The sequence below is a fragment of the Sturnira hondurensis genome, unplaced genomic scaffold (genome assembly GCF_014824575.4).
Source record: "Sturnira hondurensis isolate 20B ecotype Veracruz unplaced genomic scaffold, ASM1482457v3 Scaffold0023344, whole genome shotgun sequence".
In the NCBI taxonomy this organism is placed as follows: Eukaryota; Metazoa; Chordata; class Mammalia; order Chiroptera; family Phyllostomidae; genus Sturnira; species Sturnira hondurensis.
The window spans coordinates 65028-87415 of record NW_028095975.1 but is presented as its reverse complement, the minus strand read 5'-3'; the positions used below and the strand labels follow the sequence as shown (position 1 = coordinate 87415).

Here is a 22388-nt window from a genome sequence, read left to right as displayed (position 1 = left end):
TGAAGTTTTCTTTCTTTGTTGAGTTTTCATCTGGTTTTGGGATTAGGATGATGATGGCTTCATAAAAGGAATTTGGGAGACTTTCATCCTTTTGAATTTTTTCAAATAGCCTGTGAAGGATAAGGGTTAGCTCTTCCTTAAATGCTTTGTAGAATTCTCCTGTGAAACCATCTGGTCCAGGGATTTTGTGTGTTAAAAGTTTTTTTATTACTGCTTCAATTTCTTCGCTATTATTGGTCTGTTCAGGCTTTCTGCTTCTTCTTTGTTGAGTTTTGCAAGATTATATTTTTCTAGAAATTTGTCCATCTCACCTAGGTTTTCAAATTTCTTGGCATACAATTCTGCATAGTAATTTCTTACAATTACATTTACCACAATACCACAATACCAATTACAATACCACAATGTATTTCTGTGGTATCAGTTGTAATCTCTCCTCTTTCATTTCTGATTGTGTTTATTTGGGTCCTCTCTCTTTTCTTCTTGATGAACTTGCTTAAAGGCTTGTCAATTTTCTTAATCTTTTCAGAGAACCAACTCCTGGATTCATTGATCCTTAGAATTGTGCTTTTAGACTCTATGTCATTAAATTGTGCTCTGATCTTGGTTATTTCCTTCCTTCTACTTGTTTTGGGCTGTCTTTCTTGTTGTTCCTCGAATTCTTGTAGGCATAGGGTTAGGTTGGTTTTTTTTTTTAGATGTTTCTATCTTTTTTTTGGTAGGCTTGTATCACTGTGAACTTCCCTCTCAGGAATGCCTTCTTTGTGTCTCATAAATTTTGAATTCATTTCAGTTCATTTTCAGTTGTTTCCAGAAACTTTTTGATTTCTTCACTAATTTCATTCTTGACCCATTCATTATTTAATGGCTTGCTATTCAATCTCCATGATTTTGAGTGTTTGGGGTTTTTTTCCCCTTGGGTTTGGTTTCTAGTTTCAGTCCCTTTTGATCAGAGAACATTTTTGGTATGATTTCAACTTTCTTGAATTTGTTGAGGTTTGTTTTGTGTCCTATCATGTGATCTATCTTTGAAAATGTTCCATGTGCATTTGAAAAAAATGTGTATTTAGCTTCTTTAGCATGAAGGGCTCTATATATATATATATATATATATACCAGCTAAGTCTATTTCATCTAGGGCTTTGTTCAATGACACAATATCTTTGTTGATATTTTGTTTGGAAGATCTGGGGTTTTTTTTTTTTGCAGTGGGGTGTTAAAATCCTCTATTATAATTGTGTTGCTGTCAATATCTTCTTGAAGTCCTCTAAGATTTTCTTTATGTATTTGGGTATTCCTATGTTGGGTGCATATATATTTACAATATTTATGTCTTCTTGGTGGATTCTTCCCTTGAGTATTATGATATGACCTTCTGAGTCTGTCTTTATGGCCCTTTTATGAACGTCTATTTTGTGTGATATGAGTATTGCTACCCTGGCTTTTTTCTCCTGTCCATTTCCTTGGAAACTTTGTTTTGAGCCCTTCACTTTTAGTCTATGTAGGTCTTTTTCCTGAAGTGGGTCTCTTGGAGACAGTATATGTGTGGGTCATGCTTTCTGATGCATTCAGCTATTCTATATCTTTTGACTAGAGCATTTAATCCATTTATGTTTAAGGTTATTATTGATAGGTACTTGTTCATTGCCATTTTTGTACCTGTGTTCCTCTCTCTCTCTCTCTCTTTTTCTTTCTTTCCTTAAAGTAGTCCCTTTAGCATCTCTTGCAGAGCTGGTTTGGTGGAGGTGTATTCTTTTAGACTTCTTTTGCCTGGGAAGATCCTCATTTGGCCTTCTATCTTGATCGAGAGCCTTGCTGGGTAAAGTAGCCTTGGTTGTAGGCCTCTGGTTCTCATTACTTGGAATACTTCTTGCCATTCTCTTGGAGAATGGCTTGGAGCGTTTCCACTGGGAATTCAGCTGCTAACCTTATCAAGGCTCCCCTTAAAAGCTTACTGGCTTTAAGATTCTCTTTGTCTTGGAATTTTGCCATTTTAATTATGACATGCCTTGAAGTGGGCCTGTTTTGGTTCCTCTTGATTGGAACTTTGTTTTTCCTGGATTTGTGGGACTTTGTCTTTCATCAAATTAAAGAAGTTTTCCATCATTCCCTTTTCAAATAGGTTTTCTATCCCTTGCTCTTTTCTTCTCCTTCTGTTATCCCTATTATTTGTATAATATTACGTTTTTATTGTCCTGCATTTCTTTTAATTCCTCTTCATTCTTTCTGAGCCTCTTTTCCTTTTCTTTCTCTTTCTGGGTGTTTTTTTTCTACTTTGTCCTCCAGCTCACTGATCTGATTTTTTGCTTCATCAATCCTGCTTTTGATTCCTTCTACTGTGTTCTTCAGTTCAGATATTGCATTCTTTATTTCCTCTTGGCCTTTGTTGATAGTTTCTATTTTCTTTTTCATGTTGATATAGTGTGCAGTCAGTTCATTGTAGTTTCTCTGTAGTTTCTGGTAATTCACTGTGAGCTTGTTGAGCTTCTTGATAACCATTGCTTTGAACTTAATATCTGATAGTTGAGTTGCCTCTATTTTATTTAGCATTCTCTCTGAATCTTCCTCCTTTTCTTTCATTTGGAGGTTGTTTCTTTGTCTCCCCACTGTTTGTGAGACTCTTCTTGTTAGCCCAAGCTTCTTGAGTTGATCTGTTCTGGCTCCCTGGGTTTATGGTGTGAACTTCTCTGATAGAATACCTGTGAGATTCAGTGGTGCAGTCTCCTTGATCTCCCAAACTCACTGGTCTTGAGCTGTTGTTTAAGTTAGCTTTGTGTCTGTCTTTGGTTTTTTATTGTTGTTGGAGCTCTCCTTGGTGGGTCCTTCCCACCAGCTGGTTAACTGAGGGGTCACTCTGTCTACCACCTCTTGTATTTTGTTGTGCTGGTGTGGTCAGTTGGGTTGAAGCTCGTTCTCCCATGTGTACAAGGCTTTGAGGATTCTCTCTTGCTCTCGTTCAGTTGTTTGTTCTGGGTAATCTCTCCACTATTTAGCTGTATTTGCAGATAGATCCTGGATTGAGGGTAGTGTGACTTTCACTGCCTCCTTCACCTTCTTCTGTTGTTATCTGTTGGTAGTTTCTTTGTTTTGGGGTTTCCTCTTCCAGCAGGTGTCCTGGTGTTCACCGCTTCCCCCTAGTCTTTGTTGTGATCAGTTGGAGGGGGAAGGCAAAATGGTTTAAGACAGAAAGAAAGTATTCTATGACATTTACAGTAGCAGCCAGTAGAGAAGAGATAGGAGATCCTTTGGCTGTGTATAGTGTTAACTGTGATATTCCACCCCACTTGCCACTTTTAAGAAAGGATGGAAAGAAGATAAGACTCTTGTTGGGAAGGGAAGGATTGTGAGTTGGATCTAGAAAGCAATGAGGTTGTGGGAGGTCAGATTCTGAGGTAAAGTGAGAGTAAAGGATAGTAAATAGGTGTAGTGTCTGAGAGAATAGAGTTAACCACTACAGTAATAGAGTTCAGAAAACTGTGAAGTGGGCTAAGATCTGGGAGGGCTGTTGTGTAGTATTTACAATTGTATGGAACAGCTATTATTTACAATAACATTAGAACAATAATATTGCAGAATCTATGAGATCTGGATAACAAGAATAGGGAGTATAGGACCTTGAGTAGTGTACTAATGGAACACAAGTGAAGTGAAGGACAGTAAATTAGCAATACATTATGAAAGAGAGAGAACTGGGGAGATCTGTTAAACTATACAATTTAACCATCCAAGCAAAGACGACTAGCCCAAGCTTCTTGAGCCCAAGCTTCTTGAGTTGATCTGTTCTGGCTCCCTGGGTTTATGGTGTGAACTTCTCTGATAGAATACCTGTGAGATTCAGTGGTGCAGTCTCCTTGATCTCCCAAGCTCACTGTTCTCGAGCTGTTGTTTAAGGTAGCTTTGTGTCTGTCTTTGGTTTTTTATTGTTGTTGGAACTCTCTTTGGTGGGTCCTTTGGTGGGTCCAAAAGAAGAGGAATACAAAAATACTATTAAAATAAAAGATGTAAGAATAATGAAAAAAATAATAATACAAATATGCAATGATTTGCATGTTCTCTGTAATAGCAAAGTGAAATGTGTTGGAATGTCCTCTCTTTGGGTCCAACTCTGGTCCTCTCACAGTTCCAGTTTTTTTGTCTCATTCGAGGGTATTTAAAAAAAAGAAGGAGGAGGAGGAAGGAAGAATAGATAAAACTGGAATAAAGAGGCCTCTGTGGGTTTCAAACTGGCCAAACCAGTTTTCTGCTCTTGCTGGCTACAGCAGGCTGAGGGGTGATTGGCTTCACTTTTCTCCCCTCCTGACCCTCACTCAGTCAGCCTGGATCACACTCTCCCCCAGGCTAGTCTGGTACCTCCCAGCCTTCCACAGAGCACACTGTCCCTGGGTTGTGGGCATGTGTACTCGGGCCAGGCCACCACCTCAGGAAGTCTGCCTGGCTGGATGGGGAGGTGGCCAGAGTCATTGCTGCAGGCAAACTCCCAAAACAGTGTCTCCTTTTACACTTTTTCTTTTTGTGAAATTCCTCCTACTCAAGTCTGCCTCTCTGTACAGTGGCCTGGCCTCTCACACAGCCCAATTTTCCAGCCAGACTGGGGACTATAGGGGTCAGGGCCCATCACTGTGTGACTCTCAACTGTCCCTAGTGAGTTTCCACAGACTCTATGGATGTTCACAGGCCCTGTATGTTTGCCACTTAACCCTTATTCCCTGCGACTTCAAGCAACCACATCTCTCTGGTGCTGCTCAAACCTTGTTTGCCAGGGAAGGAAGCCATGGACCCAGCTCTCTACCAAGAAACCTGTGGCAGACCCGGCCAGACCTGTGGCTGCAGCCCCTCGGGTCCTCACGCTGATCCCTGGGCCCTTATTGTCCTGTAGCAGTCTCCTTACAGTCTGGTTTTTCAATGACCACTACAATTTTTGGTCTCCTATTTTTATATATGCTGGGGTACTGTTGGCTGTTTCCTCTGTTCCTCCATTGATAGGCTAGGTTTTTCTCTCATGTGTAGGGGGAAGTGGTATCCACTCCCTCCTACCTCACCACCATCTTCCCTGTTCCTCATTTGCTCCTTTGACATAAACAGAGGTTAAACTCAGGAGCAGAGATGCTTGTCCTGGAGGCAAATCTGGCTTCTTGAACTTCATGGTTATGGGACTGTAACCAAGCACCTTTGTCCCTTTGCCTTGGCCTTTTCCTCTCCAAAGTGGAGATACTGATCTAGGCTTGTTGAGGTCCCAGTGAGATAACTGTCAATCACTTAGTGCCAGCGTCTTTGTATGGCCGAATAACACTCCATTGCATGTTTATTCCACAATCTGCTTATCTGCTCATCTGCTGGTGAACATTTGGGCTGTTTCCACCTCTTGGTTATTGTAATTCCTGATGCTGTGAACATTCCCATGTATTTATTTGTCTGAGTCCTTGTGTTCAGTTATTCTGGGTATTTACCAAGGGGTAGAATTGTGGGGTCATATTATAGTTCTACATTTAACCTTTTGAGGAACCTCCAAATTCTTTTCCACAGTGGCCAGACCATTTTACATTCCATGAACAATGTATGAGGGTTCCAAGTTCCCCATGTCCTCATCAACATGTGTTATTTTCCTTTAAAAAATATGATCATCCTACTGGCTGTGAAGTGGCAAGTTATTTCTCTAATGACTAAGAATGTTGACATCTTTCCATGCACTTGTTGGCTATTTGCATATCTTCTTTGGAAAAATGTCTATTCCAGTTCTTTGCCCATGTTTTACATTGAGTTGTTTGTCTTTTTATTGAGTTTTAAAGAACTTAAAAGTTTTAAGTTCTTTATATATTCTGAACACTAAGCTCTTTTTTTGTATTGATTATACTATTATAGTTGTCCAATTTCCCCCCTTCAATCCCCTCTGCCCTGCATACCCCGTCCAACCCACATTCCCCCACTCTATTCATGTCCATGAGTCACACATACAACTTCTTTGGCTTCTACATTTCCTATACTATTCTTACCCTCCCCCTTTCTATTTTCTACCTACCATTTATGCTACTTATTCTCTGTACCTTTTTATCTTCTTTCCTCCTCTCACTCCCCTGATCATAACCCTCCATGTGATCTCCATTTTTGTGTCTCTGTTTTAGTTGTTTGCTTAGTTTGCTTTTGTTTTAGGTGTTGTTGTTAATGATTGCGAGTTTGCTGTCACTTTATTGTTCATATTTTTTTATCTTCTCCTTAGCTGAGTCCTTTTAACACTTCTTATAATAAGAGCTTGGTGATGATGAACTCCTTTAACTTGACCTCATCTGAGGAGCACTTTATCTTCCCTTCCATTCTAAATGAAAGCTGTGCTGGGTAGGGCAATCTTGGATATAGGTCCTTGCCTTTCATGGCTTGGAATACTTTTTTCCAGCCCCTTCTTGCCTATAAGGTCTCTTTCGAGAAATCATATTACAGTCTGATGGGAATTCCTTTGTAGGTGACTGTCCCCTTATCTCTTGCTGCTTCTAGGATTCTCTCCTTCATTTTAATCTTGGTTAATGTAATTATGATGTGCTTTGGTGTGTTCCTCCTTGCACATTCTTTGGGACTCTGAGCTTCCTGGACTTCCTGGAAGTCTCTTACCTTTGCCAGTTTGGGGAAGTTCTCCTTCATTATTTGTTCAAATAACTTTTCCACTTGTTGCTCTTCCTCTTCCCCTTCTAGTATCCCTATAATTTGGATGTTGGAACATTTAAAGATGTCCTGGAGGTTCCTAAGCCTCTCCTCATTTTTTTGAATTCTTGTTACTTCATTCTTTTTGGGGTGGATGTTTCTTTCTTCCTTCTGGTCCATTCCATTGATTTTAATCTCAGTTTTCTTTAAATCAGTATTGGTTCCCTGTACATTTTCCTTTATTTCACTTAGCATAGCCTTCATTCTTTTCATCTAATTTGTGACCAAATTCAATCAATTCCATGAGCATCTTGTTTATCAGTGTTTTGAACTGTGCATCTGTTAGGTTGGCTATCTCTTAAACACTTAGTTGTATTTTTTTCTGGAGCTTTGATTTGTTGTTTCGTTTGGGCCTTTTTTTTTTTGTCTTAATGCACCTGTTACATATGAGGGGTGGAGCCTTAGGTGTTCCCCAGAGTGGGGTAACCCACATGGCTGTGTTGTGATGCTGTATGTGGGGAAAAGGTCCAAGAGGGAGCAATGGCACTTGCTCCACTCTCTGTTGAATTTTAGTCACTTCCCACAAGCAAACTGGGCCCTTCTGGTGCTGATTCCCAGGTGGGTGGGCTTCTGTATGTTCTAGGACCCTGTGGGTGTCTCCAATGAATTCTCCCATGAGGCTGGGTGTTTCTCTTCCTGCCGCTTCAACCCTACCAGGTGTTTTCAATCAGTAGTTTGAGGCTTTATTCCTGGAGCTGGAACCCTGGGTTGCACAGTCCATCTTGCTCCCCAGGTGTTTCTCTTGGTTTATCTACAAATAAATGTGGGAGCACCCAGTCCGCAATCCGCTGCCTTGCTGGGTCTGCCAGCTGCTGCCTTGACAGCCAACTGCATCCTTGCGTGCCCTGCTCCACAATCTGCAGCCTCACTGGATCCACCAGCTGCCACCTTGCCTGCCCTGGTCCTCCAGCCATGGCCTCATCCAGTCTCCCCCACACACACACCCGGCCCCTAACAGTCAGGATGAATGTCTTCTTTAGAAGACTAAAGTCCTTGGTTGCCAGACTTCCATGCAGTTCAGTTTTCTGTCAGTTTTGGTTGTTTTTTGTTTTTAAACTGTTGTTGTCCTATTTTGGGTGTCCGAGGAGGCACAGTGTGCCAACCTACTCCTCCATTTTAGATTAGGTGTCTTCATATCTGTTTCTACACATTCACATCCTTAAATGTGTAGATACACATATCTTAGTGTTCTTTTCTGTTTGTTAACCAGAAATTAAGTTATTCTATTAATATTTTTCTAAAACTCTCACATTTTACATTTATATCTTAGACTGAGATTGTATTTAGATTTACTTCCATCCTTTTAATGTAGACTTTAATATATACCACATTTATTTAACTATTTTAACATCAGTGGTCATTTATATGTGCATAAGTTTTACATGAACAGGTAGTTGGTTGGTTCAATTTTTTCCTCTAATGAGTATATGAATTGTTTCTTATTATAAAAGCTGTAGGTCTTCCCCTTGCTGAAATTATATAATATTTTCAACCATATGTTTTTATTGCATTCTTTGCATTTAAATTCTGTTACATCTGAAATTGGTATGTGCATTCATTATTTTCTCTCCAAATGTTTGAAGTGCCAGTTTTTATCATACATGAAATTCATAGGTGTTCCCGTTGTTTCTCGGTTCATTGAACTCTGCCCATGGCTGTGCCAACACCAAATCTTTTATTTTTTACTGTAGTACTATGACATGCCTTACTATCTGTCAGAACACTTTCTTCTCAGAAATGTTCGAGCCACTCATGCTATTTTTTGCAGTTTAACTTTTATTTTATTTTATTTTTACCATTTTAACCATTTTAAGTTTACATAACAGTGGCATTAACTACATTCACCTTGTTGTGCAACCATCATATTCTATATTCCAAAACTTTTTCATCTCAAATTAAAACATTATACCTATTAAACAATAATTTTCCATTTTCCCCTCCCTCTAACCCTGGCAATTGTTCTTCAGTTATCTATCAATTTAAATATTTTGGCTTATTGTGAAATAATAAGCATAACATTAGCATAACATTTTCAAGCTTCACCTACCTTGTAGCATGTATCAGAACTTTATTCCTTTCATGATTAAATAATATTCCACTGTTAGTATATACCACATTTGTTGTCCATTCACTTCACTATAGGCACTTGAGTTGTTTCCAACTTTTGGCTATTTTGAATCTGCTTCTCTGAGTATTGGCATTTGAGTAACTGTTTGAGGCCTGTTTTCAACTTGGGGTGTGTACACCCAGGAATAGAATGCTGGGTTATGTGCTAGTTCTCTGTTTACTTTATGAGCAATAGCCACAGTGTCTCCCACAGCAGCTGCACCAATTTTACATTCCCACCAGGGAGCCACAGAAGTTCCAATTTCTCCACCTCTTTTCCAATGCTTGTCATTTTCTGTTTTTTGATACTAACCATCCTAATGTCTATGAAGTACTCTCATTGTGGGTTTTACTTGCACTTTCTAATGATTAGAGAATATATTTTCATGTGCTTATTGGTGCTTTGCATATCTTCTCTGAAAAAATTGCTATTCCAGTCTCTTGTACATTTTTGATTTTGGTTATTTTCTGCTATGAACTTTTAGGAGCTTATTATATATTTTAGATGGTAACCCCTTATCAGATGCATTATTTGCACGTTTCCTTCCATTCTATGAATTGCCTTTCCACTCTGCAGATTGTGACCATGGATAAGCATTTTTAGTTTTGATGAAGTCCAGTTTATCTATTTTCATCTTTGTCACCTGTGCTTTTGGTGTCACATCCAAGAAATCACTGTCAGACCCAAAACCATGAAGCTTGTCCTTTATGTTTTTACTAAGAGTTTTATAGTTTTAGCTCTTATATTTAGTTCTTTGATCCATTTTGAATTCATTTTTGTATATAAGGATCAAACTCCACTCTTCTGTATGTAGATATTTCAAGAATGTTGTTGAAAAGATTGCCCTTTCCCAATTAAATGTTCTTACCACCCTTGCAGACAATCATTTGACCGTGAATGTGAAGGTTTATTTCTGAGCTCTGTATTCTATTCCATGGATTTTTCTGTATTTATGCCCATAACAATGCGTTTTGATTATTGTAGCTTTTGAGTAAGTTTTAAAAACAGAAAATGTGAGTTCTCTTAACTTTACTCTTCTATTTCATGGTTGCTTTGCCTATCCCTAATCCTTTGAGATTCCATATTAATTATATATTGAATTTTTCTATTTATATAAAAAGCATATTCCAGATGGTGATAGGGGTTGCATATGATCTGTAGGTTATTTTGTGTAGTATTAACATCTTAATTATCTCAGGTCTTCCAGTTCATGAACACAGGATATCTTTTCATTTATTTATATTGTCTTTTATTTCTTTTAGGGACACGACATTTTGTAGTTTCCAGGATAGGAGTCTTTCACCTCCTTGGTTAACTTTCTTCCTAAGTATTTTACTCTTTTTTTTTTTTGATGCTATTGTAGAGTTGTTTGCTCAATTTCCTTCCTTGTTTGTTCTTTTTTAGTTAATAGAAATGCAACTGTTAGTGTATAGAATTGCAGGTTACTGCCTACAAATTTGCAGGCTACAAACTTGTTAATTCCAACTGCTAAGTGTGTGGACATGTGTATGCGTATAATTTCTACATGTTTCTACTTAAAAATCATATAATCTAAAACAGAGATTGTTTTATTTCTTCCTTCCCCTTTTGGATGTTTTTTTTTCTTGCCTAACTGCTTGGATTATAACTTTCAACATTATGCTGTATAAAAACAACAAACACAGTTATCCTGCCTTGTTCCTGATCTTAAGGGAGAAACTCTCAGTCTTTCAGCATTGAGTATGATGTTAGCTGGGGGGTTTCATAAATGGGCCTTGTTATGTTGAAATTTCTCTGTATTGCCGAATGCCCTCTAAATCATCTATTAAGCTCTCCTCTATTTAAGTAGAATCACATTGAATCCATAGGCTAATACTGACAATACACTAATGATAAATTTTCATGCTGTACCACAGAATAGTGTCACAGAAAATGTTACTAGAGAGGAGGAAGAATGCTGATGACACTGAATATGAATCTATAATAGCACTTTAAATGAGAAACATTAATGTAATTTATATAAGAAAAATGAAATTCTAACAGGTTTTGTGCCAAGACAAAAACATCAAAACCTTTGTATTTAGAGGTCTGTAAGTTTTATATTTACTTCTTTTTGTGAATTATTTTCATTTTTTTCTTTTTTCTAGGACCTTCCACTCTCAGTAATGAATCACCAACTCATGACAACAGTTTAGGTATTATTTTGGTTATAAATAATCCTGTATTATGAGAGCTTAGAGTTCTATACAGAAATATTATATTTCAATTATCTGTAGTTATACAAGAAACAACCTGTCACAAAGGAGTGATAATTGACATTTGTACTCATTTTAGTAGTGCAGATACCATGACATGTGAAAGCAGTAGTATGTGTAGACACATGTAGGTAACAGTTTTTAAGAGATGCCTTAAATAAGGATCCCTAATAAGATGAGGTTATGTTCTCAATTGCTGTGGTTGTTTGTAGGTTAAAATTTACAAAACCTAACTTGCTGTCCATGTGATAGTGTTACTTTGTAATGGCAATTTTTAAATGGATTTTCTTTCTATTCATACCTTGTATACATAAGCCTTAGAGTACTTCAAGTTGGGTTAGTTATTTTCTAGGTCAGGCTTCACTCTGTAGGCTCACAAGGTTCACACAATATATGTTAAAGGAAATGATAAAGTATAGTTGTGACAGTTAGGTGAAAGATAAGGAGTTTTGATGAGTAAGTGAAGAGAAATATATATTACTTTTCTTTACATTAGGCTAGTTTAGTAAGGTTTATCTTTTTATGAAATGCGCCTTAGGCTTGTTCTGTTTTCCCTCTGAACACTGCAGTCAAGCCATCATTGTGCCAGTGAACCCAGGGCCATTCTAAGATGCTACACACTTGATAATTTTTATGAAATGACAAAAGCAGAGGTAAACCTGACATTGTATGCTGTGACTTATAGAAATTTAATGAAAAGAATGGCAGTTTGGAAACAGAAGCAGTAGTGGCCAATGTTTCTAAGATTTAAGATTTGGTAGTATTATTTATTACTCCCTGGATAGTAAAAAAAAGAGAGAACTGCATATTTAAGTTTCTAATCATAATTTATCCATGTGCCCTGGTGTTCCATTTTCATGCTTAGAATGTCCTTGGTAAGACTGTGTCTTCTTTTGGGGAGTGGGGGTACATGAGGAAGTATCAATGATAAAATGACATATTGTTTGTGAAGATTGCAAACTGTGTCTGTGTAATCAACTAATAGAACTTCATTTATGACTTATCAGATAGACTCACTTTTGAGGAACAATAGAAATGAAATTTCTAACAAAATCATAAGAATGATAAACTGAAGACTGAACTAAACCAACTCTAGTGGGATAATATGTTCTCTAAAATAATTTTCCTCTAACCTAGTGAATTCTAATTTTTATAACCTGGGGTGGTGACTGCAGCACAAAACAATGACAAGCAAGGTTCTAATTAAGAGTTTCCCAAGTTAGACCCTAAGCCTGAACCAGAGAGAGGGTTCTGTGATCAAAATGACCTGGATGCACTAGCAGTTATATACACTAAACTAAGGTGATAAACTTTTTCTTTGCTGTAGTTTCTGGGTAATCTGATCAATGTTTAAATGCACAGACTCTCTAGAGACTCACATGTGCTCAATTATCTTCAAACTGGTTTTATTTGTTTCTCAGATGGAGGACTTATTGCTGTGATTGTTCTTACTGTACGTAAGTGTCCAAAACTTGGATGCTACTTAAATCAAAATATTAATGTGAAGAAGTGCATCTTTAATGATATTTTTAGTTTTGGTAGTTTATATAGCTTAAAATTAAATAAACCAGCCTAGAAGTATCTGACCTTTTACATGATATTCTACCTTGTGTTGGTGATTGTATATTCTTGTGTATTCTATATGTCCAGTTATCAACAAATCCTAAATAATACATGTATTTGCTGTCAAGGAGATTAGTCATATGAACTTGTATCCCAAATATTATAAATCATGTAAGGATTCTTCTCTGGCTTACTATGGACTTTTTAAATGATTCTAGGAAATTCCATTTAGACAGTGAAGTGTGTAGATAGAATATTAATGTATATGTGCTTTAAAAATATAACATTCTTAACATTAGTTTCTTCTGCTTGATTTTGAACCTTGGTAATTATTTTTTAGAGTTACATGTTTTTTGTTTTCTGGTTTCTTGTAGTTCTTGGCATTGCAGTAGTTGGCGCCTGTCTGTACAAATATCTTTACATAAGGAAGAGAGCGTAAAATAAACACGTTTTCTCAAACATATTGATGCTTCTCACTCCCGACATACTTTTGTGCAGCTTTGGTTTGTACTCTGTATCGCCTGCTGCCTCGTTTAATCATGTGCCTGTGTGAGTGTGCTATCAGAACTGCATTTCCTTACTACAAATATTTTCCTCTACTTTTAATATCATTCTGTTATGTGGTAATCTAAACAGAACTGCTTTAGCTGTTACAACTGTAAGAAAAACCTCTGTGGGGTTTGAGATTTAAGTTCTGCAGAAAATCATGGATCACTATAGGGCCCTCCCTAACTAGGTCTACTCTATTTCCTAAAGTGGGGTGGCCAAAACTTAATTTCAAATAGTTCACTGTGGAGACTTTGACATTTTTATTCACTGGAATATTTAGGATGAAAGCTTCCATTTGTCCATATAACTTAAGTAGTTTTAAGAAGTTGTGTAGATGTCTTATTCAAATACTCAAATTGAATTTTTTTCATTTAGAGTTGTTACTTACAGAAATCAAACTGGGGAATTAAAGCAACACTAATTGACTTTCCTCTCATGTTTTCTTAATTTACTGAGTTTCAGTAAAACTGAAGGGTTAAACTTAAAGTTGCTGAGAGGTTTGAATTACCAAGGCACCTCAATAACTTTATCTGTCTTTTTATGTATAAAATTGGAAAATGAGAATTTAGAATAGAAAACAGTGACAAATATGGAGAATAGAATTTGTGAACGTTGCATCTAAATGGTAATGAAAAATTTTCAGTGTACTGAAAGATTTAGAACAACTACTGGAGCTTAGACCAAAATTGAAAAATTTTATTTTCAACAGTTTGTTTTTGCCTGTCACTTTGAAGATAGCTTTAAAATCAAAATAACATTTTTAAGACTTTTTGACTTGGGGGTCTAACAATATGTTTTACTTTTATATTAATCATTGGTTATCTTTTTAAAATATTCAAAATGCCTTTATTTGGATCTTAAATTTAGAACACATGAAATATTTTTTAAATTAAATATACACAGCAGTCTGAGTAGGAAATGATCTTGGTGGATAGTTTTTATAATTCAAATGGTTCGTGTAGAAATCACTTTAAAAAAAGCAAGACAAAATCCTTTTGTGTTCCTCACTTTGTTAAAACATCAGTGCATCAGAATACTTAATGGTTCTTTAAATAGGTATTAATCAAACACTCTAGCTACCATTCAATGGTTCTTTTATTTATTTATTTTATTTTTATCTTTGTGTCTTTAATTTTTTTAGTTGTTGTTCAAGTACAGTTTTCTGTCTTTTACTCTCATCCCAGCCTACCAGCCTAGCCTCCCCCCCACCTCCCCTTTCCAACCCCCTAGTTATTGTCAGTGTGTCTGTTATACTTGTTCCTGTAAATCCTTCCCCTTTTCCCCTGAAATTCCCTCCCCTCTCCCTCCTGGACACTGTCAGCCTGTTCTCTATTTCAGTGTCTTTGGTTATATTTTTCTTGTTTGATTGTTTTGTTCTTTAGGTTCCTGTTAAAGGTGAGATCATATTGTATCTGTCTTTCACCTCCTGGCTTACTTTGCTTAGCATAATGCTTTCCAGTTCCATCCATGCTCTAGGGAAGGGTATGAGCTCCTCCTTTCTCTCTGCTGCATAGAATTCCATTGTGTAAATGCACCATAGTTTTTGGATCCATTCATTTACTGATGGACACCTAGGGTGCTTCCAACACTTGGATATTGTTAATTGTGCTGCTATGAACTTTGGGGTGCATAGGTTCTTTTGGATTGGTGTTTCAGAGTTCTTAGGATATAATCTTAGCACTGGAATTGCTGGGTCAAAAGGCAGATCCATTTTTAGTTTTATGAGAAAATCCCATTCTGTTTTCCATAGTGGTTGTACCAGTCTGCAATCCCACCAACAGTGCACTAGGATTCCCTTCTCTCCACAACCTCTCCAACACTTGTTGTTTGTTGCTTTGTTTATGATGACCATTCTGACCTATGTGAAGTGGTATCTCATTGTGGTTTTAATTTGCATCTCTGTGTGATAGCTAGCAATACTGAGCATCTTTTCATGTTTCTCTGGATCCTCTGTATGTCCTCCTTGGAGAAGTGTCTATTCAAGTCCTTTGCCCACTTTTTAATTGGGTTGCTTGTCTTCTTAGAGTGGAGTTGTGTGAGTTGTCTATGTATTTTGGAGATTAAACCCTTGTTTGCGGTATCATTGGCATATGTTTTCCCATACATTTTGGTTCTCTTTTTATTTTAATACTCTTTCTCTAGCCATGCAGAAGCATTTTATTTTGATGAGATCCTATTTGTTTATTTTTTTCTTTATGTACCTTGCTCTAGAGAACATATCAGTAAAAATGTTGCTGTGTGATATATATGAGATTTTTCTGCCTGTGTTCTCCTCTATTACTTTATTGGTCTTACAGTTTATATGTAAGTCTTTTATCCACTTTGAATTTATTTCTGTGTATAGTGTAAGTTGGTGCTCAAATTTCATTTTCTGCAGGTAGCTATCCATTTCTCCTAGCACCATATGTTGAAGAGGCTATCTTTATTCCATTTTATATTCTGCTAACTTTGTCAAATATTACTTGACCATAGAGACTTGGGTTTATTTCTTGGCTCTCTGTTCTGTTCCACTGGTCCAAGTGCCGGTTTTTATGTCAGTACCAGGCTATTTTCATTACAATGGCCTTGTAATACAGTTTGGTATCAGGTATTGTGATCCCTCCTACCTTGCTCTTCTTTCTCAAAATGCAGCCGCTATTTCGGATCATTTATGGTTCCATATAAATTTTTTACTTGCTTGTTCTATGTCTGTGAAATATGCCATTGGTACTTTAATAGGTATTGCATTGAATCTGTAAATTGCTTTGGGTAGTATGGACATTGTGATGATGTTAATTCTTCTGATCCATGAACACGGTATATGTTTCCATTTGTTTGTGTCTTCCTTGATTTCTTTCTTCAGTGTTGTGTAGTTTTATGAATATAGGTCTTTTACCTTTCTGCATAGGTTTATTCATAGGTATTTTATTTTTCTTGTTGCTATATCGAATGGGTTTTTTTCTTGATTCCTGCTTCTGCTGTTTCATTGTTGGTATACAAAAATGCCTTTGATTTCGGGATATTGACTTTGTATCCCACTGTTTTGCCAAATTCATTTATTAGGTGGAGCAGTTTTTGGGTGGAGTCTATAGGATTTTCTATGTACACTATCATGTCATCTGCAAACAAAGACAGTTTTGTTTCCTCCTTTCTGATTTGAATGCCTCTTATTTCTTTTTCTTTTCTGATTGCTGTAGCTAGGACTTCTAATACTATATTGAATTGAAGTGGTGAAAGTGGACAACCTGGTCTTGTTCCTGATCTTAGTGGAAAAGATTTTAGTTTTTGCCCATTGACTATGATGTTGGCTGTAGGTCTCTCATATATGGCCTTTATTATGTTCAGGGATGTTCCCTCTATTCCACTTGGCTGTGTCTTTATCATAAATGGGTTCTGTACCTTATCAAATGCTTTTTCCACATCTATTGATATAATTTTATGTTTTTTGTCTTTGCTTTTGTTTATGTGGTGTATTACATATACAGATTTGTGAATATTGAACCATCCTTGCATCCTTGGGATGAATCCCACTTGGTCATGTTGTATGATCTTTTTAATGTATTGTTGGGTGTGGTTTGCCAATATTTTGTTGAGGATTTTAGCATCTATGCTCATGAGCAATATTGGCCTGAAGTTTTCTTTCTTTGATGTGTCTTTATCTGGTTTTGGGTTAGGATGATGTTGGCTTCATAAAAAGAGTTTGGGAGTCTTCTACCCTTTGAATTTTTTCAAATAGCTTGTGAAGGATAAGGGTTAGCTCTTCCTTAAATGTTTTGTAGAATTCTCCTGTGAAACCATCTAGTCCAGGGATTTTGTGTGTCGAGAGGTTTTTTTATTACTGCTTCAATTTCTTCTGCTGTAATTGGCCTGTTCAGGCTTTCTCCTCCTTCTTTATTGAGTTTTGGAAGATTATATTTTTCTAGAAATTTGTCCATCTCACGTAGGTTTTCAAATTTCTTGGCATACAATTCTTCATAGTAATTTCTTACAATCCTTTGTATTTCGGTGGCATCAGTTGTAATCTCTCCTCTTTCATTTCTGATTATGTTTATTTGGGTCCTCTCTCTTTTCTTCTTGATGAACTTGCTTAAAGGCTTGTCAATTTTGTTAATCTTTTCAGAGAACCAACTCCTGGATTCATTGATCCTTAGAATGATGCTTTTAGACTCTATGTCATTTAATTGTGCTCTGATCTTGGTTATTTCCTTCCTTCTACTTGCTTTGGGCTGTCTTTCTTGTTGTTCCTCGAATTCTTGTAGGCATAGGGTTAGGTTGTTGTTATTTTTTTAGATGTTTCTATCTCTTTTTTAGGTAGGCTTATATCACTGTGAACTTCCCTCTCAAGACTGCCTTCTCTGTGTCCCATAAATTTTGAATTGTTTTCAGTTCATATTCAGTTGTTTCTAGAAGCTTTTTGATTTCTTCACTAATTTCATTCTTGACCCATTCATTGTTTAATAGCATGCTATTCAAACCCAGTGTTTGGGGTTTTTTTTTCCCTTGGGTTTGGTTCGTAGTTTCAGTCCCTTGTGGTCAGAGAATGTTTTTGGTATGATTTCAACTTTCTTGAATTTGTTGAGGCTCATTTTGTGTCCTATCATGTGATCTATCTTTGAAAATGTTCCATGTACATTTGAAAGAATATGTATTTAGCTTCTTTGGCATCTATTTCATCTAGGGTTTTGTTCAATGACACAATATCTTTGTTGATATTTTGTTTGGTACATCTGTTGGGTTTTTTTTGACAGTGGGTTGTTAAAATCCCCTACTATAATTGTGTTGCTCTCAATATCTTTCTTGAAGTCCTCTAAGATTTTCTTTATGTATTTGGGTGCTCCTATGTTGAGTGCATATATATTTACAATGTTAATGTCTTCTTGGTGGATTCTTCCCTTGAGTATTATGATATGACCTTCTGAGTCTGTCTTTATGGCCCTTTTATGAAAGTCTATTTTGTGTGATATGAGTATTGCTACCCTGGCTTTTTTCTCCTGTCCATTTCCTTGAAAACTTTGTTTTGAGCCCTTCACTTTTAGTCTATGTAGGTCTTTTTCCTGAAGTGGGTCTCTTGGAGACAGTATATGTGTGGGTCATGCTTTCTGATCCATTCAGCTATTCTATATCTTTTGACTAGAGCATTTAATCCATTTATGTTTAAGGTTATTATTGATAGGTACTTGTTCATTGCCATTTTCGTACCTGTGTTCCTCTCTCTCTCTCTCTCTTTTTCTTTCTTTCCTTAAAGTAGTCCCTTTAGCATCTCTTGCAGAGCTGGTTTGGTGGAGGTGTATTCTTTTAGACTTCTTTTGCCTGGGATCGAGAGCCTTGCTGGGTAAAGTAGCCTTGGTTGCAGGCCTCTGGTTCTCATTACTTGGAATACTTCTTGCCATTCTCTTGGAGAATGGCTTGGAGCATTTCTACTGGGAAGTCAGCTGCTAACCTTATCAGGGCTCCCTTGTATGTTGCTTCCTGTTTCTCCCTTACCGCTTTTAAGATTCTCTTTGTCTTGGAATTTTGCCATTTTAATGATGATGTGTCTTGAAGTGGACCTCTTTCAGTTCCTCTTGATTGGGACTCTGTGTTTCCTGGACTTGTGTGCCTTTATCTCTCATCAAATTACGGAAGTTTTCCATCATTTTCTTTTCAAATAGGTTTTCTATCCCTTGCTTTTTTCTTCTCCTTCTGGTATCCCTGTTATTTGTATATTATTATGTTTCATATTGTCTTATATTTCTCTTAATCCCTTTTCATTCTCTCTGAGCATCTTTTCCTTTTCTTCCTCTTTCTTGGTGTTTTTTTCTACTTTTTCCTCCAGCTCACTGATCTGATCTTTTGCTTCATTGATCCTGCTTTTGATTCATTTTACTGTGTTCTTCAGTTCAGATATTGTATCCTTTATTTTCTCTTGGCCTTTTTTGATAGTTTCTATTTTCTTTTTCACATTGATATAGTTTGCAGTCAGTTCATTGTGGTTTCCCTGTAGTTTCTGGTAATTCGTTGTGAGTTCATGGAGCTTCCTCATAACCATTGCTCTTCGGGGCCACTCTGCCTGGTTTCAGGAATTGTAACTATTGCCCATGGCTAAGGATGAGTGAGCAACCTTTGGAATGCCAAGCCACAGTATACAAAGGCTTATCTTTGGTAGCGAACGCTGCCTCAGTTTCTTCCCTTTGCCCCCAAAGGATGGTCAGAAGTGCATGATGGGTAAGTCTCCTCACAGTGAGGGGCAACCTAAGCCAGACTCAATCACTTGGGAGGCCATGATGCAAGGACTCGGGGGGGGCTGCAACAAAGAGCAAGCAATGGATCCTTGTCCCCCAGCTATGTGACATAGCCTGAGTCCCCATGTCCTCTGGGAGAAGAGCTTAATGACTCTAATCCACTTAAGCCTGAAAACCTGATGAGGACTGTGCAGCTCCTTGCCTTGCTAGAGCAGATCCAGGGGAGTAATCTGGCATAAGAAAGTAGTTCTATAAAATTCTGTGAAACCTGCTCTGCTAAGAGTGCTTTAATTCATAAGTTAAGGGTCCAAGCAGGAAACCCTAAAGTTTCTGAAAACCCCCTTCCTAAGACTAAGCCCTCAGATTTCTTTGAAATAGTATCTACTGTTTGATTCTTGCTGCTCTGTATTCCTGAGTATTAACTCCAATAAAAGCCTTTGGAGGAAGGGACTCCAGGCCTTTTTTTCCTCTGAGAAACTGGCCATCTCTCCTCCTCAAACAGATTATGTCTTGGTGGTGTTTACTTTCATCTGTGGCAGATGGGGGGACTTTAGGGCAAAGTTGCCCCCACACATTGTTTTGAACTCAATATCTGATAGTTGAGTTACCTCTATTTTATTTAGCATTCTTTCAGAGGTTTCCTCCTTTCCTTTCATTTGGGGATTGTTTCTTTGTCTTTCCATTGTTTGAGACACTCTTCTTGTTAGCTTCAGCTTTTTTAATTGATTTGTTCTGACTCCCTGGATTTATGGTGTGAACTTCTGTGGTAGAATACCTGTGAGATTCAGTGGTGCATTCTCCTTCGGGTGTCCTGGTGTTCACCGCTCCCCCCTACTCTTTGTGATCAGTTGGAGGAGGAAGGCAAAATAGTTTAAGACAGAAAGAAAGTATTCTATGACATTTACAGTAGCAGCCAGTAGAGAAGAGATAGGAGATTCTTTGGCTGTGTATAGTGTTAACCGTGATATTCCACCCCACTTGCCACTTTTAAGAAAGGATGGAAAGAAGATAAGACTCTTGTTGGGAAGGGAAGGATTGTGAGTTGGATCTAGAAAGCAGTGAGGTTGTGGGAGATCATATTCTGAGGTAAAGTGAGAGTAAAGGATAGTAAATAGGTGTAGTGTCTGAGAGAATAGAGTTAACCACTACAGTAATAAAGTTCAGAAAACTGTGAAGTGGGCTAAGATCTGGGAGGGCTGTTGTGTAGTATTTACAATTGTGTGGAACAGCTATTATTTACAATAACATTAGAGCAACAATAATATTGCAGAATCTATGAGATCTGGATAACAAGAATAAGGAGTATAGGACCTTGAGTAGTGTACTAATGGAACACAAGTGAAGTAAAGGACAATAAATTAGCAATACATTATGAAAGAGAGAGAACTGGGGAGATCTATTAAACTATACAATTTAACCATCCAAGCAAAGACGACTAAACTGAAAGAAGAGGAATACAAAAATACTATTAAAATAAAAGATGTAAGAATAATGAAAAAATAATAATACAAATATGCAATGACTTGCATGTTTCTGTAATAGCAAAGTGAAATGTGTCTCACTGTTTCAGCTGTTGCCCCCTCTTCGGGTCCAACTCTGGTTTTCTCACAGTTCCAGGTTTTTTTGTCTCATTCGAGGGTATTTAAAAAAAAAAAGAAGGAGGAGGAGGAGAAGCAGGAAGGAAGAATAGATAAAATTGGAATAAAGAGGCCTCTGTGGGTTTCAAACTGGCCAAACCAGTTTTCTGCTCTTGCTGGCTACAGCAGGCTGAGGGGTGATTGGCTTCACTTTTCTCCCCTCCTGACCCTCACTCCAGTCAGCCTGGATCACACTCTCCCCCAGGCTAGTCTGGTACCTCCCAGCCTTCCACAGAGCACACTGTCCCTGGGTTGTGGGCATGTGTACTCGGGCCAGGCCACCTCAGGAAGTCTACCTGGCTGGATGGGGAGGTGGCCAGAGTCATTGCTGCAGGCAAACTCCCAAAACAGTGTCTCTTTTTACACTTTTTCTTTTTGTGAAATTCCTCCTACTCAAGTCTGCCTCTCTGTACAGTGGCCTGGCCTCTCACACAGCCCAATTCTCCAGCCAGAATGGGGACTGTCAGGGTCAGGGCTTGTTACTGTATGACTCTCAACTCTCCCCAGACAGTTTCCACAGACTCTATGGGTGCTCACAGGCCCTGTATGTTTGCCACTTAATCCTTACTCCCCTCTCTGTGACTTCAAGCAACCAGGTCTCTCCTGGTGCTGCTCAAACCTTGTTTGCCAGGGGAGGGAGCCATGGACCCAGCTTCCTCCCAACAGCCCTGTGGCCAGCCCAGTGGATCTGGGCCTGGTTCTGCAGTCTTTGCAGTTCCCTTCCCTAATTCCTGGGCTCTTGGTGTCCTGCAGCAGTCGCCTTACTGTCTGATTTTTCAATGTCCACTACAATTTTTGATCTCCTATTTTCATATATGCTGTGGTACATTTGGCTGTCTGCTCTGTTCCACTGTAGATTGACCAGGTTTCTCTCCCGTGTGTAAGGGGAAGTGGAATCTGCTCCCTCTTACCTAGCTTCCATCTTCTCTCTCTAATAGGTCTTTTAAAGGTGAGGAAATATCTGAGTCATAGTACTCCCAGATTAAAGGTTCAGTGCGGTCACTGATCTGAGCTCCATTTCTAATGAGCTCCAAGTGCTGATGCTGCTGGGCCTGGACTATGGTTTGAGTAGTAACAAGGGTGAAGACTGTTACTGATGTGCCAGTATATTTGAAATTTGAATGCGATGAAGTTTATAAGCATATTTTTCTCCTGTTTTGGATATTTAAATTTCTTTTTTTCATTTTTTAAAATATATTTTATTGATTATGCCATTACAGTTGTCCCATTCTCCCCTTCACTCCCCTCCACCCTGCACACCCCTCCCCCACCATTCTCCCCCTTACGTTCATGTCCATGTGTCACAGGTTCTTTAGATTCTATATTTCCCATACTATTATTGCCCTCCCCCCTGTCTATTTTCTACCTACTGTCTATGCTACTTATTTTCTGTACCTTCTCCCCACTT

At 37.9% G+C, this 22388-nt stretch overlaps 1 protein-coding gene across 4 annotated transcripts in view; it reads left to right on the top strand.

Moving 5' to 3' along the window:
* Positions 1-22153, top strand: part of LOC118980773 (membrane cofactor protein-like) — a 41386-nt gene extending 19233 nt beyond the window's left edge. Inside the window, exons 8-10 of one of the 4 annotated variants that reach the window (XM_037037409.1) lie at positions 10924-10971; positions 12453-12488; positions 21930-22153. In XM_037037409.1, coding sequence (XP_036893304.1) covers positions 10924-10971; positions 12453-12488; positions 21930-21952 — 107 coding nt within the window. In that variant the 3' untranslated portion in view covers positions 21953-22153. Of the gene's footprint in view, positions 1-10923; positions 10972-11600; positions 11788-12452; positions 12489-12968; positions 13244-13350; positions 13518-21929 lie in introns of those variants that run through there. The other 3 variants (XM_037037407.1, XM_037037410.1, XM_037037411.1) reach the window with 3 other exon arrangements.
* The last annotated feature ends 235 nt before the right edge of the window (positions 22154-22388 follow it).